At 37.2% G+C, this 27,622-nt stretch overlaps 1 protein-coding gene across 1 annotated transcript in view; it reads left to right on the plus strand.

Annotated features, from left to right (window-relative positions):
* Window positions 1-27,622, plus strand: part of LOC118271598 (dynein axonemal heavy chain 8) — a 48,273-nt gene that overhangs the window by 5,881 nt on the left and 14,770 nt on the right. The window contains exons 13-51 of the mRNA XM_035587692.2: window positions 61-206; window positions 529-673; window positions 756-854; window positions 1,138-1,264; window positions 1,565-1,667; window positions 1,792-1,957; window positions 2,125-2,260; window positions 2,411-2,522; window positions 2,750-2,814; window positions 4,513-4,672; window positions 4,919-5,051; window positions 5,239-5,356; window positions 5,734-5,873; window positions 6,055-6,235; window positions 6,507-6,714; window positions 6,979-7,108; window positions 7,490-7,653; window positions 7,996-8,139; window positions 8,321-8,431; window positions 8,977-9,131; window positions 9,235-9,320; window positions 9,493-9,692; window positions 9,988-10,159; window positions 10,245-10,493; window positions 10,687-10,821; window positions 13,785-13,913; window positions 14,014-14,219; window positions 17,472-17,610; window positions 17,697-17,907; window positions 17,994-18,150; window positions 18,240-18,433; window positions 18,512-18,677; window positions 18,757-18,858; window positions 18,957-19,179; window positions 20,475-20,604; window positions 20,678-20,895; window positions 20,978-21,114; window positions 22,663-22,715; window positions 27,403-27,610. Of these exons, the coding sequence (XP_035443585.1) occupies window positions 61-206; window positions 529-673; window positions 756-854; window positions 1,138-1,264; window positions 1,565-1,667; window positions 1,792-1,957; window positions 2,125-2,260; window positions 2,411-2,522; window positions 2,750-2,814; window positions 4,513-4,672; window positions 4,919-5,051; window positions 5,239-5,356; window positions 5,734-5,873; window positions 6,055-6,235; window positions 6,507-6,714; window positions 6,979-7,108; window positions 7,490-7,653; window positions 7,996-8,139; window positions 8,321-8,431; window positions 8,977-9,131; window positions 9,235-9,320; window positions 9,493-9,692; window positions 9,988-10,159; window positions 10,245-10,493; window positions 10,687-10,821; window positions 13,785-13,913; window positions 14,014-14,219; window positions 17,472-17,610; window positions 17,697-17,907; window positions 17,994-18,150; window positions 18,240-18,433; window positions 18,512-18,677; window positions 18,757-18,858; window positions 18,957-19,179; window positions 20,475-20,604; window positions 20,678-20,895; window positions 20,978-21,114; window positions 22,663-22,715; window positions 27,403-27,610 (5,858 nt within the window). The remainder of the gene's footprint in view (window positions 1-60; window positions 207-528; window positions 674-755; window positions 855-1,137; window positions 1,265-1,564; window positions 1,668-1,791; window positions 1,958-2,124; window positions 2,261-2,410; window positions 2,523-2,749; window positions 2,815-4,512; window positions 4,673-4,918; window positions 5,052-5,238; window positions 5,357-5,733; window positions 5,874-6,054; window positions 6,236-6,506; window positions 6,715-6,978; window positions 7,109-7,489; window positions 7,654-7,995; window positions 8,140-8,320; window positions 8,432-8,976; window positions 9,132-9,234; window positions 9,321-9,492; window positions 9,693-9,987; window positions 10,160-10,244; window positions 10,494-10,686; window positions 10,822-13,784; window positions 13,914-14,013; window positions 14,220-17,471; window positions 17,611-17,696; window positions 17,908-17,993; window positions 18,151-18,239; window positions 18,434-18,511; window positions 18,678-18,756; window positions 18,859-18,956; window positions 19,180-20,474; window positions 20,605-20,677; window positions 20,896-20,977; window positions 21,115-22,662; window positions 22,716-27,402; window positions 27,611-27,622) is intronic.

The raw sequence follows: 27,622 nt of genomic DNA on the forward strand, positions 1-27,622 counted from the left end.
CTTTAGTATCTCGTTGTTGTATGTATATTCAATAAATTAATTGTATTATATTATTTTTAGAGCGTGAACAAATGTCCGACGACAGAGATAGCATTGCATTTGTTAACTCGATTTGAAAAGTTGCAGTTAGAATGTCTTTATCTCGAAGATCAGTACTATGATTTAATCAGAACATATACAGCTGAGATAGAAACACTACGAGACAGGTAATATTATAATGATCTATACAAACCAGTAGTTAGTTGGTGTCCTAAAATAATCCTAGATTTTTTCCTAAAGCCAGCGTAATCTATCTTCTGTCTTCGAATTATATATTTAATTTCAACAATATTTAATTGCAACTGAATTACAAACAATAAATAAAAAAAGTTAAAAAAACTATTTTCAAAATACAATTCAACTGTCACATAAGATGTTATGTATTTGTAATAATACATATACTAGTTACTCCTAGTGTCCTCTGCTGTTGATTAAACAAAGCTCTGGTTTTCCGCGAAAACACACAATACAAGCTTAAATTTTCTTTAGATACAATGAAGAAAAAGAGCAGCCTGAGTTACCAAGGAACATGCCGCCGGTAGCTGGCCGAGTTATGTGGATCAGGTTTTATGATAAAAATATTAATTATCCAATGGATGTCTTCAAACAACATCACGAAGTTATTAACCATATGGTATGTGACTCTATTATTCGTTACACGAGCATTAATTATTTAAGTTTATTGATAAATTGAACTAATTTTGATATTATTTCAGAACACGCAACGATGCATAAAATTATACAATGTCATGACAATTGTTTTCACTGAATTCGAATTGATTTATCATTACGCTTGGGCTGAAAATGTAGGGCAGGTAATATTTGCACATAATGTATTGGTATAATTATAATATGTAATTGTTTATCAAATCCGTAGCTTAGTTTAGGTATTTAATTCATTATTTATTTTAGAATTAGGTACTCTGAAACGATATACAAATGATGTCATATAGCACTTATAAATGTTCTTTCATCACATCACATCAAAACCTATACGAGTACGTGGCCACTTCCGACCAAAGGCCTCTTCTCGCACCGGGAAAATGTAATGTAAATTTTCTTGCTCCTACACAAGTATTTAATTCTATTATATTTTAGGTACGACTCGGCTTAATCGCTCCTCTGCTGATCCGTCACCCGCAAACCAATATGTATATAATAAACTTCAGTATTTACATACCAGAGTGTATCAGAGAGATCGAATACATGTGGCAACTGGGACTAAGTACGGATTACTTATTCTATTAAAAATCTTTATATGTATAATTCTTCTGTAAGTGTGTATGTCACTGAACTTCTCTTAAACGACTGGACCGATTTTGATGAAATATTTTGTGTGTGTTCAAGGGGATCTGAGAATGGTTTAGATTCACAATTTTGTCCGCTGGACAATGTTTTTTAATTTATTAGTAGTTGATGATTTTGGAATCTTTTACATTGGATCCGACAACGTCTGTCGGGTCCGCTTAAAATGTGAGGAAATGTCAAAATTATATGTATGTTTGTATATTATATAAAATTGTAGGTGTACCGGATGGGGCTCAAATTGTGGCGTTTTGTAAAGATAAAATCCTCGGAAACTATGAAAGAGTAAAATATTTGGTTGACAGGAACAACCAAATACGAAGGTACACATTTGAGTATAATTAGTTATTGTAGGTTAATATAGATGAAAGTTGTTACCCGGCGTCGAAGTGATAATTTTAATTGTATGTTCATTTTAAGCAAAATTTTATGTAATTGTTACCACAGGAGTATGCCCAAGCTGTACCAACCGCTGCTACGTGCTCAACTCATCAAATTAGAAAATGCTTTCCAACCTGGATTTTCTACGATAACCTGGACTTCTTTAGAAATACCTGCGTATTGTGAACATATAGAGAAAGTGCTTACCGAAGTAGATTTATTTGTAAAAGAGGTAATATTGTGTGAATGTATTCATTAGTTCGTTGCCGTCCACTGTTAGACATACGCCTCTACAATAGCGTATCTTGTCGGTTGATCTTTAGCTCGACACATCCAGCCACGATTAGATTCAGAACGTGTCTATCCGCTCACTAGTTTTATTTTGTCTTTTCTCCACAGGTAGTAGATATGAAAGAGGCACGAATTGATGCCATTTTAAGATCAATAACGAAAGCTGTGCTCGTTTATTTGCCCGAAGAAGCTGTAGATCCTGCAGTGTTCTACGAAGAGAATCTTTTGAGACGTGACGAAATAGGTGATTATTTATACCAACTTAATATGACAATAATAAATATAAGAAATAATCACACTTTCGAGTAAAATTTTATGGTAGATAGCTTTTTAGACATGTTGGTTTTTTAATAAAAATCAACTCGGTTGAAACAAAAATGTGTATTTTCGTTAGCTTCGGAGATTCAACAAAAGTCGTGGAATGCAGAAGTAGCAGTTATCGAACTCGTACACAAGTTTTTGGACAGTGTACCTTCTAAGCAAATAAGAGATTTAAAAGATAAATGGTCTGTATAAAAACAAGTACCTAGTAGTTTGTTCTCTACATATCATGGGACCACGGGGTCCCTTTGGAAGGCGTACGAGGGGCCGAAGCCAACTCGCAGAGGCCCGTTGAACATTTTAATCTAAATGTAATGGGGATCATGATAGTTAGTTTTATTGTTATGTTATCATAATTAATCTATACTTCATTATATACTAATATTAAATACTATTACAATACAATATCTAGGTTGGACTTAGAAAAAGCATTGAAACAAGTGACCTCAGCGACAAGGGTGAGCGCGGAAGATTCAGGTAAGACATTTTTTATAGTACACTAGCAAACCAGGCAAACTTCGTTTCGCCACCAATGACTTCCCCCTGTTTTCCTACTTTTCTCTTAAAATTTTCCTGAATTTTCTTAGCTATAAACCTCACAGAGCCCGTGACCTTTCTAACGAATGCAAAACCGTAGAAATCAGTTCGTGCGTTCTGGAGTTATAACGTCAGGAAGGAAAACCTGACTTATTTTTATATAATAGGTTTTTTTTTTTTTTTAATATGTTTATTTACTTTTGTTCTCCACGGACTCTTGGTCCGTGCCCTTGTCATACAATTTGTTTTTCTTTTTACAATAAATCTTATCAATATGGTATCTACCTTACACACTACAATTAACCACAACTATTAAAATTTAACTACAAAAATACTTACGATTAACATATTTGTTTTCTTTTTTTAATCAACTAAATTAAATTTACCGGCGGCTCTGCCAAGTCAGTCCACCAGCGCGCTGGGAGAGCCGACCTGCCCCAGCAGAAGGCACTCGTTCACGAGTATGACGTGTGTGTCAGCAATTGATCCGGTCAACCATTTTGTTGGGAACGGAACAACCCAACACACAGCGCCACCGACTGTAGGACATTTATGTGAGCGTGACGCCTCAACCCCTGTCGGGTGGGCTGACTTCAACAGAGCTTACAGAAGTCAAAGAGTTACCAATTATATAATTATATTCTTATTTACGTTTTCCGCATACACATTACCTCCCGCTATATAAATTTTTATTTTAGTCCGAGGAACATTTCTCGCCCCCACAACTGCCGCGTCTCTGTGTTTGATGGCCATTTTCAGGTTGTAGTCCATAATCCCATGGTCGCTCTCTTCAGCAGCCCTTCTGATCAATTTACTTATCGCGTCATCACAGTTGTCCGTGTAGTAGATGCAACTATGTGTGTGACGCGAAATTGCAACTACTGCATGTGGTACGCTATCATGAATTTTTTGCCTCTTTGTTGCTGTGTTCACAACTACCACCTTCGCGGACGAAAGTCCCTGAGCCTCGTGTATAGTGAGGATGCGTGATCCCTCGCCCGACCCGTATCCCTGGTTCTTAAGGGATTCCTTTTCTGCCTGGGTGTGTACCAGGTATAAGGTGTCGGGGAGTGATTTTGGGATCATCGCTCCCGAGAATCTTTTTGTCTCGAGGGATCTCACGCCCGACCTGGACGAGTATATGCCACTGTAAACTGTGTTGAGAGCATAGGCCACGTCCATCTGATTCCTGTGGGTACACAGCAACTCCTGACTTATGGGTGTGATATGTGTAGGGCCTCAGAGGCAAACTATCTTGTCGATTTGGGGGACTACTAGTCAAATCTAGGGTTCGAACAATGGCGTCCATCTTAGTAAACGGCTTGAAGGGGCGAGAGAGCTGCACTCGACTAATGGTAGACGAGGCTCTTATGAACCACTTTGGAGCCGTGGTGATGGCCGCCCGAATAACTTTAGCCAAGGAGGTCCTGCTAATTGGTGACATAAATCAGCTCCCGTTCATTGATCGTGACAACCTCTTCCCTCTCCACTACGGCCGCCCTACACATATATAATAGATTTTAATGACGATATCGTAATAAAATTGAAAAAGAACTATAAACTATTGCTACAAACCTTTCAAGATCCTTGCAATTTTACAATTGTTAAATACACTGTAGCTTATATTGTTTATTTCAGTGTTCAATGAGATTGAAAACCCAGATCGGTACGATGTAAATCACACGATCAACGAATGTAATGAATTGTTTGCGTATTTTGCTACGAAATGTGTCGAAGCATTAATTAAATGCACGCGACAAAGTCTCGACTTGCTAAGACGAAGAGCTTCTGTATCGAGGTAACTAATAAGTAATAAATGTATTAATAAGTTATGAAATAAACTTTAAAAAGGAAAAAAATAGTTTTTGGCAGTGGCTAAGGCGCGGCTTAACACTGAAATTTAGCTACGAGCTCTACGCTACTGTAACTTACTGCTCAGTGTTTATGTAAATATCGTTCATTACATCTTAAAAGAAGCATTCGTCAACAAATTTCAATCATTTTATATTTGCCAAAAATATGTTTACTTTATACTTTTACACAGCTTCCTGACTATGACTATTGATCCAGAAGAACAGAAAAAACTAAAACCGCTAATGTTGACAAATATGTATTTACAAATACCAAAGATATCGATAAAACCTACTTTGGAGGAGATACAGACATCATTTTCACAGGTATGGCAACAAAAATGTCATGGTTATTATTTTATTTAGTGCCAGTGGATGCAGGTGGCGGCTTGTCGTTCTACGTGGAGGACTTAGGGGAAGGCCTTTGTTCAGCAGTGGACGTCTCTCGGCTGATGATGATGAGTATTTTTATTTAGTTATTCAATTTGATCACTTTATTAATTGTTGTTGTTAGGTGGTATTGAATTGTGTAATGGATGTCCATCGGTATGTGTTTACGTGGGGGCAACAAGAACAAATAAAGAAGGAACGGATGGCCGGGACGTCATTAATAGCTACACGAAGCTCGACAGGTAGAATACCTTCATACATTTTTGCGTTATTTTCATTGTCGTGATATTTTTACGTTGTCTCCGTCCGTGCGTCCGTGTTGCCACCGTGTTTTTGCTATTTATATTTTAAAATATATTTTATTTCATGTGTTATTTCTCTATTTTCAAAGTAAACATTCCTTTAACTACTAAGTAAGAGATAAATGTAAATAGTTTATAATAGGTTATCGCTTCTTATAAACTAGTAACTGTTGAAAGCAAATCCTCCGCGCCGGTCACTTTTGCCCCCCCACCGTCCCCTTGGGTATTGATGAGTGTGAGACTAAATAATTAAAAGTTTTTCATTTTGAGCCAAATTATTGTATTCTCAGCAATATGCGTTTAATTAATATTTATAGGATCTCGGTCGGGGTCCAATGTTACTGGAATCCGAAGTTATTTCCGAATGGTGTCGGAGCACAAGGACATCGTCAGGTCCGTGATGGCGTTGCAAGGAATGATGTTCATGTACAAACCAGATATAGAAAAGCTATTGAAGGTATGTTTCCATTAGATGTCGATTCCTCCTTCCTTTTCTCAACAGTAGAACCAATTACGATTTCTTATATGTACGTATTTGAGATCTTGAGTAAGGCCTTGGATGGCTATGTACTCAATGATTATGGCTATATTTATAGAATATCTTCTTTTTATCTGACAATGTGTTTAATTTTTTATAGAGTTATGGAAGATTCTCCCATTTATGGGCGGAAGACAGAGTCCAGCAAGTGCAAGATTTTGTGGATACAAATCCCATGAATATTATAGTGAAGGACATGTTGCACAAGTACGAGGGACAGACTGAGGAAGTACTGGCCTTACCCCAACGGCACATTATCGGTTCCATTCAAATTAATATGGGTATCTGTCTACTTTTTGGTTATTCATTAAATAATTGTATATTTTCTTTTTTAATTGTCTCTATTTACGTGTGAAGGTAAGCTTCCACGTCCGCAACGTACGAATCGCACGCATCGTACGCATTCCGTATGACGGCCTGTGGACGCGTACCTTTATCGTCAATTTTAAATCTTTGATAATGCTATGGAAATAAATGTCTTGCTTTTGTGCGGAGGAAAGATAGAAATTTCGAATTGACAAGTCTCAAATTATTTTGCTTACTTTCTTGCAGATAACATAAAACTGGGCTTACATTTGGAATCAATTGAATGGAAGAGGATCTTGGGCAAGTTACTCTGTCAAGCGTACAAAGAGAGAGTAGTCAAGCTGCAACAGTTTATTAACGACCGTATGAAAACAATGAACAAGAGAATTAAAGATCTAGATGACGTCAGAGTGGCTATGTTGTGCCTTGAACTTATTAGAGAAGAATTTATAAGGTACGAGCAATATTTTCTTTAATAATACTCTTATTATAGTAAATTGGCTCTTGTACTATATCAAGTTATAAAACAAGTCTTTATAATAGCACACATGATGTTACTAATGTTATTAATGTGAACGTTTGTGAATTTGTGTGTATGTGTTAAACGGCTGAATGGATCGGGATAGCATTTGGAATATGGGTAGACCGGTAGACTATAGTTTTGAATAACATATACCTACTATTTTTTTATCCCACGGATAATTTATTAATGTTTTAGCATGGACATGGAACTCGACTTGATCGAAGAATGCTACGCTACGTTTAATCAGTTCAGTATCGATGTGCCTAAAGAGGATTCGGATATGGTGTATGGATTACGCTACGCTTTCCAGAATATGTTATTGACTGTATGTGTGACCAACTTTTTACCATTTGCAGAAACTCATTCTTTCCTTTATTGCTTTTCTATTTTGTCTTTAATATTACCTTATTTAATGTTATTTTTTCTTCTTACTGATAAATAAATTTGGATTGCCTGCTTGGAATATCGAAATAACTGCTTTTTACTACATGCATATGAATATTTACAATGTTTGTCTTTGATTTTGACGGGTCTTTTATTGGTAGGTAGCTAATGTACACCTCAAAAGACCTTAGTCTTTTGAGGGTGTTATGTGTCCGTAATCCACGCGACCGAACTCGCGGGAATCAGCTAGAACATAATAAATTGTAGGTAATAAATGCAGATAATTTAGGACTACATTAAAACTGTTTTACTGTTCTTTTAGTCCCAGCAAGTACAACAAAAAATAGTAGACATGCAAGGTCCACTTCAAAGTGAATTAACTGAGGGAGTCGCCACGTTCTTAGAGGACGTCCTTAAGTTTGACGCTGATTTTGACCAGTTTGGACCCTTGACTCCGGGTCTAACAGCCAGAGAAGCTAGTGACAGGTAAGTTCTAGCATCTAGGGTCGGTTTATATCTGACGTAAAATACGGTGAGCACAACATCGGTAGTACTGACGTATCATTGGTCGAGTGTGAACGGTCAATTGTTTTTCTATACATTTGTCTGTTCTGTCGTTACGCGATCGATGATACGCGACTACGTCAGATATGAACCGACACTTAATCAGTTTCTGTTAAATATGTAGGTACTCAATTATTGTCGATTTCAATAACCGATCTCAATCCAAAATCGACTATGATCGATGTCTGATATTCGTTCTTTAGAGTTTCTGTCAAAATTTAAGATAGTCAGTTAGTCGACTCTTACTAAAAAATCTTATTACAGAGTAATCATGTTCCAATCACGATTCGATGAACTATGGAGGAGATTTGAAATGTACTCCAGTGGTGAAAAGTTATTCGGTATGGAAGTGAAAGACTATCCGATATTACACCAGAAGAAGAAAGAATTCAATCTGTTGAACAAATTGTAAGTTGTATGCCAAAGTTGTGGTTAATCGATTTTTTTATTGTAATATAACGTAGCGTCACGTCTTTTTATCTCCGAAGGGGTAGGCAGAGGCATACTACGGCACGCAATGCCACTGTAAAGAGGCAGTCTTTTTTATTGTTATTTGTGTTTAAAATATTTTTGTTTTTCGCATAAACAGGTACAGCTTGTATTTAGCTGTAATGAATTCTATCGATGGCTATTTTGAAACGCCCTGGGTGGAAATACAAATTGAACAAATTGTAACACAATTGGCAGAGTTTGATCTCAGGTAAAGTCGTTGATTTCATGTCAGATACATGTTGAGTTATAAAATACATAAACGTAATAACATAGTCAGCTTTAGTTTTCGTCTTTAAGCTGCAAAGTGGGCTCCAAGGTATGTCATAGTATGACTTTAAAAGAGAAAGCTCTGAGTTTGTTTCGGCATTTCTTATCAAATGTAATCCGTTAGGAAATGCCGACCTAATCTAGATTTTTTTTATTATTTTTGACGTGTAAAAGTGCTCTTTTGTAGCCTCTTTACAGAAAAATAAAGAATCATTTCATTTTGTCAGAAAGGAAAAAAAATGCTTTACCTTCATCTATTATATAAAAATAAGTCGGGTTTTCCTTCCTGACGCTATAACTCCTGAACGCACGAACCGATTTCCACGGTTTTGCATTCGTTGGAAAGGTCTCGGGCTCCGTGAGGTTTGTAGCAAAGAAAATTTAGGAAAAATTTCAAAAGAAAAGGAAAAGAGGGCAAATCATTCGTGGCGAAACGGAGTTCGCCGGGTTTGCTAGTTGTTTATGTAACTTCTCTCTTGTATACAGATGCCGAAAATTACCGCGAGGTATGAAGGACTGGCCAGCGTTTATTGATCTAAAGAACAAAATTGATGACTTTAATCAAACTTGTCCTTTACTGGAATTAATGGCTGACAAGTCTATGAAAGACCGACATTGGAGGAGATTAGAAAAACTTATGAGTAAAGCAAACATTTAATTTTTTATGTGAAAAATAAGTTATTTTACTTAAATGTTTATTTTATTTTATTATGTACTTAAATTAAATATGAGTTTATATTTCAGACTGTGTGTTGGATGTGGAATCTGAGGCTTTTACTCTGGCAAACGTGATGGAGGCGCCTCTTTTGAAGTATAAGGAAGATGTTGAAGTTAGTGTCGTTTATTTGTAGATTATCATATTAAACTTTGTACTAGGCACTTAGTCACATGATGTATGTAAGTAAAGATTCAGTGATAATGCAAAATAATCTTAATAAGCCTTTTATTATTACGGAGTTTAGTAGTTTAGTATTAAATGTTCTAGTTGTTGATGTTTTATAGGACATATGTATAAGTGCCGTAAAGGAGAAGGACATAGAAGCTAAATTGAAACAAGTAACAGTAGACTGGGCGGTGGTTGACCTATCATTCGCTAATTTCAAGAACAGAGGCGAACTATTAATTAAAGCCGCAGAAACTTTGGAAATTATAACTCTACTTGAAGATTCATTGATGATTCTCAATTCATTAGCTTCTAACCGGTAATAAATGTTTTAAGAACAACTAGTTACATAGCAAATAGGTGTTTATTGATCTATAAATATTTTGCTACATACTTTCATTTAACTGATTTATTTGGGAGTAACAAACGTAAGTAATCGAGAACAAGTCAGAATCAGTCCATTTAAGGAAAACCAAGCCACTCTCCCTCTGCTCCTAACTTTGCGAGGCCTATATTTGATACGAATAATTTAATATAAAAGTTAACATTTATAGGTACTTAAATTAACCACGTTAGCCGCATACCTATATCGTATATACATATAAACATTTTAGATATAACGCTCCGTTCAAGAGAGACATATTGTTATGGATAAATAAACTGGTGAGTACCAGTGAGATCTTGGAGAAATGGCTTCAAGTCCAGAATTTATGGATGTATCTGGAAGCGGTATTTGTTGGCGGAGATATTGCCAAGCAGCTACCGGCTGAGGCTAAGCGATTTGCGGTATGTAACTAGTATTATAATTTTTATTTTATTTAGCAGGAAACAGTAAAGAAAGGTGTCGTGAATAAAAATGTTATGTTACCAGGGTATCGATAAGACCTACGTGAAAATAATGTATCGCGCGCGAGACATAGTGAACTGCGTGGAGACGTGCACCTCGGACGACACGCTGAAGCAGCTGCTGCCGCACCTGTACGAGCAGCTGGAGGCTTGCCAGAAGTCGCTCACGGGCTACCTGGAGACCAAGAGACTCATTTTCCCCAGGTTCTTCTTCGTATCAGATCCAGTGCTGCTTGAAATTCTTGGGCAGGCTTCTGATCCTCATTCCATACAAGTAAGAAAGTTAATTATAATTACCAATAGAAATCCTCTCCCTCCTCATGAATATATCTGTTGAAATGTAGAATTATAGAAATGGTTTAAAGTTTTAATGGAAGCACAGATGCAGAGATACTTTTACATTTATAAATAAAAACACTGCAATGTTTATATTATCCTATTGATTACTATGTTTTAATTTATTCCAGCCACATCTGCCAAGTATTTTCGACGCAGTATATATTGTCGATTTCGATGATAAGGAAAGGATTACTCACATGAACTCTAGTAATGGTGAACGAATACCGCTGGAAGTACCGGTGGCATGCCTTGGAGGTGTCGAGGTAATAAATAACAATTACTCGTGTAGTCGTTTGTAGCATCTATACAGGGTGTCCGGGAAATCGACGTCCAACGGGCACTAAATGATCAGCAAGGTTCCAACTGTTATCAGAAAAATATAAAAAAAATCGAAGTCCTACAGTTTTTAAATTACAGTGACTTATGTGTTATCCACGATAAAGTACACCCTGTGCCAGTCTTTTGACTCTTGTTGCTACAAATCTTTATTTTTACGTCTGCAGTCTTCCTTACATTATCCTAAATAGTGCTCCAGTAATATGGAATCATAAATTCAAAAATCATGAGTAGACAGACAATGTTGTTTGACAAGAGATCCTCGCTGATTTTCAACATGATGATAACAAATCGCGTGCAAAGTGATGTCTAGTGCATACGAGGTTGTAACGTAATATGATTTGAGTACATTAGAAGAAATATTAGTAAGTTCATAAATCAATCTCGTGTCGAATTTAAGAAATAAATTGCAAAGTGCTATATATACCATTTTATAATCCTTATTAAATGTGCCAACTTTGGTGAAATTTGCCACTACTAGCGCCATACATAATTTATTCAGTACAGTCACTTAAAGTAAGGTGAAAATTTTATTCAGAGTATTTGGTTCCTCTAAAACTAACAATGTTTTCCAATCTAAAGCAGTTGACTAAGAATTTATGATTCCATATTACTGGAGCACTATTCAGGATAATGTAAGGAAGACTGCAGACGAAAAAATAAAGATTTGTAGCAACAAGAGTCAAAAGACTGGCACAGGGTGTACTTTTTCGTGGATAACACATAAGTCACTGTAATTTAAAAACTGTAGGACTTAGATTTTTTTTTATATTTTTCTGATAACATTTGGAACCTTGCCGATCATCTGGTGCCTGTTTGACGTCGATTTCAGGGACACCCTGTATATTAATACGTGATGCAAAAACTTTGGACCCATTTTTTTTTAGGAGCATAAAATTTGGTACACTTATAGTTTATGTGTAGGAGAAGTGCAGAACGCTAATATTTTTCAAAAATAATGCTTATAAAGTACATTAAATCAATAAATAAAACATTACACATACTTCCATGCATAGTATCTGATCGTATTTGCCAAAACGTCAAAATCGACAGACATTGCGATGATATTCTCACGTTTCATATGAATAGAGTTTTCCTGTTCATGATGCGCCGGAATATATTAATTTGAATTTTACAAAACTAATAGCAATTCGTTAAATAAAAATTATCCTTGAACGTATGTTAAGTGGTATTGTAAATTAAATCGTATATGGTCGAATTTCGACCACTCGGCGACCACTAGTACAGTAAAATATCAATGCTTATAATTATACTATGTTAGCTTCTGTCTGCAACTTCATTCGCGTACAATATTGACGTGCAATATTTGTACCTACAACAAAAATAAAATATTCAGATCCGTTATTTCTTCCGGACTCGGAAATTCGAAATTCGGAATCGGACGGACTATGTGCAGAGTTATTGACTGGTTTATTATACATATACATAGACTTTCACCCGTATTTACAAATGATACTTTCCTCAGTGAAGTAGCAACGCTTTGCGAAGTAAGGCATTTCTCACTGCGTAACATCTGGCAAGCCTTTTAATTCATAAACGATACTTAAGCGACCCTTGTCTAAGCAAACGCGCAGCGTTGAATAGAGCTCTGTGATTGGTTCTCGTCTGTGGCGTATTTCACGTCGCTGCTTGACGTTCACATCAGTTGTCATACAACAACGTCAAAACATAAACAGTTACCGGTAACCAAGAACAATTTCGTTACTATTTGTGTTGATTTTACTATTTATTTGTGGATTTATTAAATATGGATGAAACAAACAGATTCAGATTCCTTAAACACAACTGTCTGTGAAAAATAACATCACTGGTGATTGAAAATGAACGAGATAAGAATATTTCTTCTCATCTGAAGCAAGAATCAAACGCACCTCAATAAATATACAACAAGATCAGGCATTGTATGACTTGAGGATATAAAGAGAAAAGATTTTAATAGCAAGAGGAAGTAAATTATTAGAATACGATAAAACCATCCAAGATTTTAAAAGGCTGAATTAGAAATTGAATTGTTAAGTAATCAGATTAGAAATAAAACTTCTTAATATTGTAAAATGTTTTATTTATTGAAAATTATATAAACATGCTTCTAAAAAGAAGACCTCTGTTTTCTCCTCTTGGCGCCGGAATATTTGTTACTATACTATACAGAGTGCTGTGTATTTCTCTTACTTTCTGTGTTCTATAACACCACAAGCTCTGCAAATATTATACAATATTGCAGTAGCTACAATAACATGGCATGTAGTAGTCAGTTCTGCTGCCATCTTTTTAGACATACATGAAACATTATTTTCCAAACATCTTAAGGCCACAAGTAACTGATAAATAGCTGGTACTGGAAGTCCTCTAGCGGTTATTTTTTCTAGATCCTCATTTATCAGTGGCATGAGTATAAAAAATACCACATCTTTTGAAAACCTGTAGCGTCGTCTAAATTCATCCGAACTGTAATAATCAAAAGGATTTTGGAAATCCTGTATCACTTTTCTTGTAATATTTATTGTTCTTGTCGCATTGATATAGTTATCAAATTCTTCTGCACTACTTTAATCCATTGTAAAAGGACGCTGCGTGTATCACAAACAGTTAACTCTAACACCGAAAAATATTTAAAAACATAATATAAAAACATAAAAATATATTATAAACCTCGTGACATGTGGTCTATTGTCACTGACAATAGCTATGCGTTGCTTAAAACAGCTAGCAGGCTACCTTAGCTGTGCGTTCATTTTAAAGGAAGCATAGTACCAGCGTTCACTCAAGTATTGTTTATGAATTAGTTTCGCGCGCACTAAGAGACCGCATAGTATCGTTTGTGAATACGGGTGTTTGCCTTACATACACTGTTTTTATACAATTACAGATATGGCTGAACGTCCTTCTCGATACAATGAAAAATACCGTGAAAAACATAATCGCCAACATCGCACAAACAATGGCGGGCGATCCAGAGTTTGAATTTTTGTCCGGTTTTTGGAATTTTCCTGGCCAGGTAATCCATTATCTGCTAAACGAACTGGTTTACTTACACAGTACACACAAGACAAAAGACACCTTAGAAACTATAAGTAAATTCAAATGTTCCCTCTCAGGCAGGTTTATTGGGAATGCAAATATTATGGACAAGTGATGCGGAGTACGCTCTAAAGAAAGCCAAAGCGGATCGTTACATCATGAGGATCACCAATCAAAAGAATCTCGATTTATTGAATGGTCTTATTGATCAAACTGTTAAAGATTTGATTCCACTTGACAGAACGCAAATAGAAACTATGATCACTATCCACGTACATCAAAGGTATGGTACCAAGTTTCATAGAAATATGTAAAAGTTGATGAAACGAAAGAGGTATGTAAGAGTTCTAGCAATTGGCGGTCTCTGCCTACCCCCATGGGAGACAGGCATGAAGTTATGTATGTATGTAGAAGTCTTTGTACACTATATTATAAGTGACAATACTCTTATTGAAATTCTCGAGATATATTATTTGCTGTGTGATCTTTATATCCCCGCTAGCTTTTGCGACTTCGTTCGCGTGGAATAATGACTTCTAAAAGAATATGGTTTCTTTTTCTCAACTAAAATATTTTTTTCTGAAATATAAGTAGCCTAAGTTACTCCTTAGTACATAAGCTACCTGCCGATAAAGTCCCGTCAAAATGGATCCAGCTATTTCAAAGATTAGCCGGAACAAACAGACAGACAAGCAAACAGACAAAAATTTTAATTTTTTTTTTCGAGTATGGTATCGCTTGTTCATATGCATGTAGAATTTCGAGTATGGTATCGCATATTCATAGCATGTAAAAACCGGTTATTTCAATACTAGCTACTTCCGCGCGGTTTCACCCGCTCTGCTTAGCTCCTATTAGTCATAGCGTGATGTTTTATAGCCTATAGCCTTCCTCGATAAATGCACTATCCAACACAAAAAGAATTATTCAATTCGGACCAGTAGTTCCGGAGATTACCGCGTTCAAACAAACAAACAAACTCATCAGCTTTATAATATTATTATATATTATATATTATATATGTTCTTTACATAATCACGGGACCACAGGGTCCCGGACCTTTGGAAGGCGTACGAGGGGCCGAAGCCAACTCGCAGAGGCCCGTTGAACAATTTTAATCTAAATGTAAGGGGACATCAGCCGGCGATTATCCCTGTATGCACTATGGAAGTACACCAAAGGACAATCCCCGGTTGATGCAGGACTATTGTGAGATATGGTAAAAGGAAATGATAGGGATATGGGTGTGGGTGGCTGTGGAATAGTTAACCGGTTAACTATGGGGACTATGGCCCCTGCCCCTGACCAATATTGAAAAATACGGATAAACAGGCAGGGGGTGACTCGCAAACTCAATAGTGGGCCCCCGAAAACGGCCGCTAGCATGTAGCGACAAGGGAAGCAACATCCGTTGAGCTGCTTGAGGAAGGGGAGGCATCCCACGGCTATCAGAGCAATCCCGGAAGTACGGTCAAGACCCCTACCAGCATCTTACTGGGATACGTCCTTCCCCCAAGTGGAGCTGAAGGCAACTCCACTCTTGCGAATCTCCACTCAAACCAGCCGATTAAGGCAAGAGTGAGGTAGGAGAGGCCACTCCGGATAGTCACGAGTACCAACCGGAGTTAAAAAGTAGGGCCTCTCCCGGGAGTCAGGTCCGTGGGGTCGCCACTGCCCAACAGCTCGCCACAAGCTGCCTTGCGGACTATATTATTATTATTATATTACTAGCTTTTGCCCGCGACTTCGTTCGCGTGGAATAGTGACTTCCGGCAAATTTTTGGTTTTAACCACATAGTTCCCGATCTCGCGGGATCTCTTCAAAAATGAGATGTGGAAGATATTCCAGGGAACTCTTCAAAAATCAACATAAAGAGCTCTGCGTTTGAATTTAATAGATGTATACTCACTTAGGGCATTGAAAAAATAGTTTAAAAACGGACTTAAACTAACTTAAAACTAAAGAAAGCTACGAATTACGAATTTATAACAATTAAAAAAGAAACATTATTACAACCTATCCTCTATGCTATAATAACCAAGCTTAAACTAAATAATTTAAAAGAAACGACTTAAATCTAATCTAATTAAAAAAAAAATAGACTTACAATTTTATTAAAAAAACTAACTACAGTAACTACTAATAATCGATATCAAACTAAACCTACGTTAAATAGTTTAACCAAAAAACCAGGAAAACCCAACAAATAAACTTATTAATTGACAAATACAACGAAACCAATTTAGAATATACGAAACAGCAGGACCACTACAGACAAATAATCATACGACTGATAATACACATCTTTTACGATAGTACCGAAGCGCTCGGCCGATACCCAACCAAATGAATGTAATCTATCCTATGTCCTTTCTAAGGTTCTAAACTATATCTGTACCAAATTTCAACCAAATCCGTCAAATAGTTGCGGAGATTAATGGTATAAGCATAGAATGTTCGACGTGATTCTTTAATTTGACATAACTTTTTTATTTATGAACCGATTGACATGAAACAAACACTAAATGTAAATTTAAGCATCCCACAATATATTCGTGAAAACGGCATCCAACTCGGATCAGCCGTTTCTGAGATTAGCGCGCACAGACGAACAGACAAACAGACAAACAGACAAACAGACAAACAGACAAAAAAAAAGTTAATTACATTTTTGGGTTCGACATCGACATTACAATAACCCCTGCTATTTTTTTTATTTTTATTTTCAATGTACAGACAGCACTTTTCTACGATTTTATTATATGTATAGATATAGATTTATATATATAACTAGCTACTTCCGCGCGGTTTCACCCGCTCTGCTCGGCTCCTATTGGTCATAGCGTGATGTTTTATAGCCTATAACCTTCCTCGATAAATGCTCTATCCAACACAAAAAGAATTATTCAATTCGGACAAGTAGTTTCAAAGATTAGCGCGTTCAAACAAACAAACAAACAAACTCTTCAGCTTTATAATTATTGAAAGGCGTGCCAAGAAGCTCATCAATGATGATGCGCTTGTGGAGGCCCGGCTTCAAAGCCTTGAACACAGGCGCAAGGTCGCAAGCCTTTCCGTTTTTTACCGGATACATTTCGGAGAGTGTGCAGGGGAACTGCACAACTTGATTCCCCCTAGTCCTTTCCATCAACGAACCACAAGACAATCGGCGAGGCGTCACCGTTTCATGGTGGATATCCCACCCACTCGCACGAAACGCTTGGCTTCAAGCTTCTTTGTGCGAACTGCTAGGGAGTGGAACTCCTTGCCGGAGTCTGTGTTTCCTGATGGGTACAACCTGGGTGTCTTCAAAGCCCGAGTGAATAGGTTGCTTATGGGCAGACGTGCTCCACCGTAGGCCGCATCATCACTTACCATCAGGCGAGATAGCGGCCAAACGTCGGCCCATTCAATATAAAAAATAAAAAAAAATAAAATAATAATATTAAGTATAGATTAGTTTAGATATATAATATAATATAGTATAGATTACAAACATTACAATTTTATTCAATAAAAAATATTGTCTTACAGGGACATATTTGATGATTTAGTCCGAATGAGAATTAAATCACCCGGAGACTTCGAATGGCAGAAGCAAGCCCGCTTCTATTACTTCGAGGATAGCGACGACTGTTTGATTTCCATTACAGATGTCGATTTTATATATCAGGTATTCAAAATTACGCATTTAATAGACATACAATTATCCTCCCGGTATCTATAAGTTGTTAACGAAACATTCGAAACTGTACGCAGAATGAATACCTGGGCATAACGGAGCGACTTGTAATCACGCCACTGACTGATCAGTGCTATATTACGCTATCACAAGCTATCGGCATGAACCAGGGAGGAGCGCCCGCCGGGCCAGCTGGCACTGGCAAAACCGAGACCACCAAAGACATGGGCCGCACCCTGGGCAAGCTTGTCATCGTCTTTAACTGCTCCGACCAGATGGACTTCCGAGGTGACCTAATAAAAATATTACATTCTAAAATATATTTGATAGGCATATATAATGTAATAATTATTTCGATCGATGTTGGTGTTTAGGTTTGGGCCGTATTTACAAAGGCCTGGCTCAATCAGGCACATGGGGCTGCTTCGACGAGTTCAATCGAATCGAATTGCCTGTGTTGTCCGTGGCTGCGCAGCAGATATACATTTGTCTTACGGCCAGGAAAGAGAAAAAGGAATTCTTCATTTTCAGGTAAAAGAATGACATTAATTTCATAGAATTAATATGGTACTTCTGTGAGTGCAATTTTAACCGAAATATTTATGCACCTATGTATATAGTGATGGTGACACAGTTAGCCTAAACCCCGAGTTCGCTTTCATCATTACCATGAACCCGGGTTACGCTGGACGTCAAGAGCTGCCAGAAAACTTGAAGATCCAGTTTCGTTGGGTTGCAATGATGGTTCCAGATAGACAAATTATTATCAGAGTCAAGTTAGCCAGCTGCGGTTTTAAGGATAACATTGTCTTAGGTATGCTCTTACTTGAAATAGTTTTCCACAATAATGACTCGTAAGTAATTGGCGTTAACTTTATCAATAACATTGCAGCTCGTAAGTTCTTTACATTGTACAAATTGTGCGAGGAGCAGTTGTCGAAGCAGGTGCACTACGACTTCGGGTTGCGGAACATTCTGTCCGTGTTGCGAACTATGGGCGCGCAGAAACGAGCGAATCCAGATAGCACAGAGGAGAACATCATGATGAGAGTGTTGAAGTAAGTGATTATTGTTTTCTATTTAGTCTATGCTCATATATATATTTTAACGATATTCAACACAATAAACATTTTTCAGGGAAATGAATGTATCCAAATTGGTCGACGAAGATGAACCTCTATTTATCTCATTGATCGAAGATTTGTTCCCTGGTATGAAACTCACACAAACTGTTCAAAGGTATGATACATTTTTAATAACTTTTTATATCCCTTATTAAACGACAAATTCCCAGTTTATCCATAATATGTGAATTTAATTAATTTCATTTCATTTAGGGAAATGCAACGAGCTATCCTCATAGTGACAGAACGCACAGGTCTCGTCAATCATCCAGATTGGAATTTAAAAATCATTCAGCTGTTCGAAACGTCGCTAGTGCGACACGGCCTGATGACGATGGGCCCGACCGGCTCGGGCAAGACTACTTGCATACACACACTTATGGCGGCTCTTACTGAAGTTGGCAAACCGCACAGGGAAATGAGAATGAATCCCAAGGTAATTCATTAATTGTAACTTAAAGAGTAGCTCTTTATTATATTATTACCCGACTGCGCCAGAATGAGGGTTATGTTTTTCGAGGGTATGTATGTATGTATGTATGTATGTATGTATGTATGTATGTATGTATGTATGTATGTATGTATGTATGTATGTATGTATGTATGTATGTATGTATGTATGTATGTATGTATGTATGTATGTATGTATGTATGTATGTATGTATGTATGTATGTATGTATGTATGTATGTATGTATGTATGTATGTATGTATGTATGTATGTATGTATGTATGTATGTATGTATGTATGTATGTATGTATGTATGTATGTATGTATGTATGTATGTATGTATGTATGTATGTATGTATGTATGTATGTATGTATGTATGTATGTATGTATGTATGTATGTATGTATGTATGTATGTATGTATGTATGTATGTACAGTGCTTTCAACGAGACCTGACAGGTCTGAAGTTAGGCTTTGCGAACTTTCGCGCTGGTACATTCGTGTACAAAACTATTACTGCAATATTATTTTTTATAAACCTAATGTACTAATAAAATTCCCTAATCAGTGACGAAGTACAAATAAACCAAATATATATTTTTTTCATAAACTGCGTTAAATCATACATGAGTTTTCTCGCTTGGCGATTTAAAACTCTATTGTATTTTGGTGGCATATTTAATAATATAAGTGCCAACTGACATTTGCACAAATTTTGCACAAATTAATTGCAAACTTAAACACTAAACAAAAACTAACAAAATACTTAAAAACTTAACAATAAAAATTAACAACAGTAATAACGAAATATACGAAAAGTTTTGTCACCGACTGCACTGACAGAGATTCAAGACAGAGATAGTGACACTAACACAACGCCGATCCTAAAGTGTGACAGAAACATATTACCGGGTTCCGAGTATTGCCGAATAAGCACGAAGATTCACGAAGTAATGAAATAGGGATGTCCAAGTGGCGTGCGTGAGGGTGTTGTTTAATCGATTTTCTTAAAATCGATTACTACGAGACAAATTACTTATCACACAAAAATATATTTATTTTTAATGTTATATTGATGTTTTAAATTTTCTTGAAAAAACCCGACTGCGTTTCTTTATAACATGAAAGTGAATGAAAAAACCCTAAAACAAGAAAGTCATCGTAAAATTGAAGCAGTCGGGACTCATTCTAGAAAGCAAGCCGTATGCGCCCTCACTAAGTCTTCATATTTAGAATGGGTCCCGACTGCTTCAAAAAACATTATCGTATGAATATTTCCAGGCAATAACAGCTCCGCAAATGTTTGGACGTCTAGACGTATCTACAAATGATTGGACTGATGGTATCTTCTCCACTTTGTGGCGAAGAGCTCTGAAGGTGAAGAAAAGCGATACAACGTGGATTGTATTAGGTACATGCTTATGAATAATGCTAAAGAAAAGCAAATTACAACAGGAGTTTGATTTAAATGTTTTACTTATCAGATGGTCCGGTGGACGCCGTATGGATTGAGAATTTGAATTCCGTGCTTGATGACAACAAGACTCTGACTTTAGCCAACGGGGACCGCATTACTATGGCCCAGAACAGCAAGCTGGTGTTTGAACCAGACAACGTGGACAACGCATCGCCTGCTACCGTCAGTCGGATGGGCATGGTGTTCTTGTCCTCTTCGGTGCTTAAATGGCAACCTATTTTAGAGGTAATATTTTATAATAGTTTTATTATGTTACTGTAATTAACGTAACCCGAAATCTAAACCTTGTGGTGTCTTATATTTGAAGGGCTGGTTAAGAAAACGAACTCAAAAAGAGGCTGATTGCTTCCGCAACGTGTTCGGTAAAGTGTATGATGATGTGCATTCATATGTACAGCAGAAATTAGTTGCTAAAATGAAACTTCTGGAAGCCATCTATATCAGGTGCGTGTGCGTAACCGCATGATATTTTATTTTAGTTGTATAACGTTTGTAAAGTTAATTGTCGGTATATTTGTTACGGTAAATCTGATAAATTAAAAATTATTAATAATTTTACAAAATTTTATTAATAATAACTACACATTTTGGTAAATGTGAATAATCGATCGAAATTTATTACTTTTAGTGGTGATTATTAATAATTCACGACACATATTGGTGAAAGTAATAAAATAAATACAAACCCGATGTTTTTTGACCAGCATGTATTTATTTATAATATTAAACACAGTCTTACGATTATATTAATTAGAAATCACACAAACAATGTTACTTTTACTTGCTTTAAAACGAAAGGACAACAAATTCGCACATTCTGAGCTAGAATATTAAATAGTGCCCTTCTAGTGCACATTTATATGGACTCGCCTTCATTGCAGGGGTAAGTCCCCTGTTTGAGGAGTGGCTAGAGAGGCACCACGACGTCCTCACCTACCGTCTGACGCAGGTGCTTACCGGTCATGGGAGTTTCGGTAGGTTCCTGTTTCTGATTGGGCGGGAGGAAACGCCTGGAGGACATGGTGAAGCATACGGTAGTGGTGTGCCCTGCATGGGCTGAAAATCACCGTGTCCTCAGGGATGCGGTCGATGACGGCGACGTCTCGCGCCATTGGTTCAGGCCATGGTATGAAGCGAGGGAGACTGGGATGCCGTCTCCTCCTTTTGCGAAGCAGTCATGCTAGCTAAGGAATGGGGGACAGAACGAACCCCCTCAGGCCCCAGCCGTCGCGACAGATATTCCGGACGTCGGGGATCGCGGGACCATCTCCGGCCATCTTAAGTGCGGATCTGCGGACGGCGAGCAAGGGTAGCTCGCCGCTCGACCAGAACCAGACCCGTGCGTGCGGCGCGTCGCGTTCCGCGCGCGCCTCAAAGAGCCCGACCACCACAGATGGGGCCCAGCAGGGCTGATGCCCGATCCGGAGCTGCGGACAACGTAAAAGGTTACCGGGGTTAAAGGGGTGGTTTTTAGTCAGTAAAAGTCTGAAAATCTTTCGTGGTACATAAAATTGTAACAAAAATAAAATTAAACAATTATTGTTTCATTAACAAAATACACACGAATCCTATATTTGGTCTGCCTGTAAATCTTCTGTAGAAATTAAAGTTTGAAAAGTATTATCATAGAATTCAACAAATATTTGTTGTGCAAGTACAATATATTGCCGTTTAAATTTAAATAAAAATAACATCTTGGCCACTTATTACATTTACCACTACTAGGGCAAAATTATTAATAATAACGGACAAATGTGATTAATTTATCACTTTTACCTCGAGTTTCGGTAATTATAAATAATAGTAGATAATTATTATTAATTTTCAATTATTCACTCTTACCGTAACATATTCATTACTTACTAGTCTTGTTACTCTTTTACCGGTCATTACCGGTTCTATTGGCGGTATGGAGTTTGTTGTAGTGGCGAATTTACGCTCGGATACAGAAATAGTTTAGATATACCTAATATGTGCTAATTTGATTTTCAGACAATGTATAGACGTGCTGACAGGTTTACTCCGTATTGAACTCCCCCCTGGCAGTAAGTAGCTTTGTTCTTTCAACAGGCCATAAGTCCCCATTGCTGAGCAAAGGCCTCACACTGAGAACGGTATTGCTCAAGGTGGAATGCTGATTTCAAAATTATAACTAGAAATTATAAGTTCAGGTTTTCTCTCGATATTTCCTGTGATCACTGCCATGCCATGCCTGAATTATCTTAGAAAGAGACTAATGCCCGGTTCCTATATTTAACGAATCGTCGTGGTATAAGAACTACTATCCGTTTTTTGAGTACCGGCTACGTCTCGTTATTACCGTTCCACAATTAACTTTCTTTACCTGCTGTCAACGAACATCCGTTGGTTATTGAAATACAGAGCCCTCTTCACTTCCAGGCGTGCGTTTCGTTATAAGCAAAATTGAAATTTAAAATAACACAAAATTCAAAATAAATTAAGTTAGATTTACATACAAATGAATCATTTAGTTTTTTTAGGATATGTAACTAACTATACCATTGCAGGCATCGGCTTGATATGTTTTTTTCTTTACCAACACAATTGAATGCATCTTACACTAGGAACGGAACGTTGGTTTCCCTATACATACTTATTATAATACTCTTTGCACTGACGCTTGACATCCGTCAAACTTTGTAAGCGCGAGCATTCAAATTCTTTTCCTTTTCACAAGGACCGTGTAAAATAAGAATTGAGGTGTTATTGTTTACGACTTCATTTGAAAAGAAGTTATTTTCTGAAATGGATATTACGCCGGTGAGTACCTTTTTTTTTTTTTTGAGGGGTGAATATCATCCAATGGCTTCTCCCGCCTTAGGTGAGGCGAGAGGGAGTGTCAGACTCTTACTGACTAAAAACCACCCCGTTCCTTCTCCTGCTTTGAGCCGGAGCCCCGGTAACCTTTTACGTTGTCCGCAGCTCCGGATCGGGCATCAGCCCTGCTGGGCCCCATCTGTGGTGGTCGGGCTCTTTGAGGCGCGCGCGGAACGCGACGCGCCGCACGCACGGGTGCCGGTGAGTACCTAAAGATAACATCTTGTATGAGCTATTTCTACAAAGTTGTACATTTTCCTTCGGTAAACCCTCATTCAAGAATACTTATTTATATTACAGAAAATAAAGAAGGTTATGAGCAAGGATGAGGTTTCCCTACTCGTGGATTTAATACAAAGCCACCCAGTAATAATTACTAAAGAGACCAATGCTGCCACCAACAAACTGAAGGAGGAATCGTGGATTTCTTTAATCAACAAATTTAATTCGAAAAGTGGTCAAATACCACGTCAGGTCGGTCAGTTTAAATTAACAGTGTTTGTTTTTTTTTTTATTTAAATAAATTGTGAAATGTGGGTATACACAGTGGCATTGTGTGCCATAATGTGCACCTCTGCCTACTCCTTCAGGGATAAAAGGCATGACGTTGTGTGATTGTGAAATATTTTTATTAGTGAAACCTAATCTGAGCTTTTTTTATTACAGTCAAAAAGTTTAAAACGAACCAGGATGATGGACGGCTCCAATGTAATTTGGCAATTTCAAGATACTATGATAAAAAGGCAGAAAAAATAGATATAGAGATTAAAATATTGAAATTGGTGTTAGCCAATAAGGAAAATAATTGTAATAATAATATTTAGTTTTCTTCCATATATATATTTAGCACCTGATTCGCCTGTGTTGCCTTCTGAAGTCCCAGCTTGAGAACTAAAGTCTGTTTTCCTCTTTTTTGTACATGTAGGCAAAAGTGATTCATCCTGGATGTTGATTAATACATCATTTGTGTCAAGTTGTTTAGGAACTTGCATCCAATCATCAGCATTGTCCAATTCAAAGATGAAATTTTCTGTAGCACCTACTCCATTACCACCAAATGGAACATCAAACCCACTACATGTGGATCGCAAAACACTTGTCACTTTCTCTAAGATTTCATCGGGTGGAATGTAATAATGTAAAATAAAACATAATTTACAAATTTGTTAATTTTATTACTTTTCATTTTTTTTTATTTCAAATAAAATACATTTGTTTTATATATACAACTTAAAATATAAAATAAAAACTAATTTAAAACTAAAACTGACTGCCTCGTTGGTCGAGTCGTCGCAAGTGCGACAGCCGAACAAGGGGTCTCGGGTTCGATTCCCGGGTCGGGCAAAGTATTACTGGGGTGTTTCGGTTTTCACGGAGTCTGGAATTGTGTCCAGTATGTGGCAATAGACTCATCCCCTATTACATGGGACTTATAACACAAATGGTGAAAAGTGGGTGTATAGCGGCATTATGTGTCGCAATGAGCACCTCTGTATACCCCTTCGGGGATAAAAGGCGTGACGTTGCGTCGAAGTACTCGTCCGCTACGCTGTCACTGGGGAACGTTCCCAGAAGACTGGCCGCATTGCCACGTTGAATGGCAATACTTATCTTCTGACCGAAGAAATAACCAGCCTTTTCATTACATTTATCAGAGAACTAATACTTAGAAGTTCATTGTTAAATCTTCATTAGTGTAAACTGAAAAAAATAAAGAAATTTTGAAGTAGTGAATATATATTTTTTTTATGTAATACTCACTTATTGAAATATTCTGCAATCAATAAGTCTCTTTCCATATAATTATTCATCTCATCAGCATTACTGGCAACAGGCACAGCCTCTGCATTTGGAAGTTCTATCTCCGGAGGTACATCTGCTAAACTCTTTGAGCAACAAATGTTATGCAGCACTGCTGTAGCTATGATTACTGAGTGAGCTCGTAAGAGACTCAGGCGCAAAGTCAAACCCACAACAGGAAACCGTCGCTTCCATACCCCGAAACATCTAAAACCAAATAATTAGTAGATAATTAATTTTCTTGCTACAGTTTAATTAAATTATAAATAGTGATATCTATATATATATACCTATCACCTATGTTGGGTTATTGGGTTTTTTCATCTGGAATTTCTTAAAAATCTTTCGGTTTGTCGAAAATTTCTCAGTAGTTGCACGGAATCTGAATGTCCTCTGTTGTTGGCAATAGACCTGCCCTCTATTACATGGAACTTAAAGATAACTGGTGAAATGTGGGTTATTAGGTGCGGTTCTGCCTAACCCTTCTGATATTACAGGTGTGAGTTATGGTAGAATAGTACAAATAAAGTAACAACATTATAATGTATGTATGAAATTGTCAACCTACCTTTCAATGCAATTTCTTGTTCGGATATGCGCTTCATTGTACAATATTTGGCCTTGTGTTTGCGGGTTTAGTAGTGGTGGTAAAAGGTAAGGCTTCAGAGGATATGCACTATCTCCCAGCAGCCATCTGTTGCCAAATAATCCACTTTCACATTGTGCTGAAAAAAAGGATGCTTTATTTCTGTTTAAATTATGGGAACAAGTAAATACTTACAGATAGGTATATGTTCTTACCACGCAGTTCGGAAGCGTTAAATATAGTGGCATCATAAGCAGAGCCAGGCCAATGAGCCACCACATTCATGAAAAGCAGATTGGCATTACATACTGCTTGCACATTAAGAGAAAAGTAACCTTTTCGGTTTCTAAATTCTTCACCAACCTGAGAACCTGTGTTGAAAAAAGTAGTATTTAAAAACGAGTGAAACTGTTTTTATGTACCTACCTAACTAACTTATTTAATTTCATGGAGACTTACATGGTGATCGTATTCGGATGTGTGTACCATCAATTGCACCAAGAACACGTGGGAACCCAGCTATATTATAGAACTCATGTTCTGTGTCAGTGTGCATGAAAATATATTTGCTATAAAGTTTAGCAATAGCAAAACTAATATCACGCACAATACGACATGCCGACGTTTTTGACACACCCACAAAATCTGCCACTGACAACAACATCGTTCCTAAAGCATAAAATCTTAAGGTCAGCAATAGCTGATGTAGTGGAGAAATCCCATGATTCCTGAAATAATATCAATTTATTTAGGTTATGTTTAAATTTTTAGAATAAGTATACAATACTTTCAAATGCCTCCAAGATACTTACCTTGATCCTGTTTCTATTATATGCGGATGAATTTCAAGAAGTAACTCTTCAGTAGACGCTTTGTCGAGTCGAAATCTCACTTGAAATTCGTATGAATCCAGCAACGCTAAATAATTTACTCTTTCTTTATATGTTCTGCTACGCCTGTTATCTTCTTCTGAATCACTCTCATTGATGTGTGATAGAATATCAAACGCTTCTCTATCACTCTCTGAACTGGACATTTTAAATTTTACAAGGAAAACGGTGAAGTTTCTTTCTAAATTCTACTCTAACCGACCGACATCGGCAGGTAACCAAGTGACATTACGAATAGTCATCTTGAAAATCTACGGATGTTTAAAATATTTATAGGAACGCCATAAACTGTCATCTCTATACTATGCGCTTACCGGTGCCCTCCCATCCGTTAGTTGCAAGCCGTCAGTAAGGTGCGCGACGAGACGTTTTTTATAGGAACGGTTTAAGCTTACGCCTCGTATATAAAACTACTATCCGTAACTAAAACGGATCGTTTCTCAATTATAGGAACCGGGCATAATGATACTTGCCAGGTTTCGAACCGCACCTCGACCACGGTTCTTTTATTATGAATATCTAATTTAGATAAATTATCGGTACCTTATTCTTCCGGTTATGTATTCGTATTCGTAAAATGTTTATTCGAGCTAAATTAAATGTTGTAATTTTTTTCAGAGGTCCACACAGACCGTCATCTTGAGCGACTGTTCATCTTTGCGATGATGTGGTCTTTAGGAGCAGTGCTGGAGTTAGATATGCGCACACGCATGGCAGAGTATATGACTAAACTACCAGTGAAAATGGATTGGCCAGGAGCCAAATCAAAGGAATGGGTGATGCCCTTCGAGTACAATGTCACTCACACTGGAGTTTGGGAGCATTGGTTAGTGAAGAT

This window comes from Spodoptera frugiperda, chromosome 15 (genome assembly GCF_023101765.2).
Source record: "Spodoptera frugiperda isolate SF20-4 chromosome 15, AGI-APGP_CSIRO_Sfru_2.0, whole genome shotgun sequence".
NCBI lineage: Eukaryota > Metazoa > Arthropoda > Insecta > Lepidoptera > Noctuidae > Spodoptera > Spodoptera frugiperda.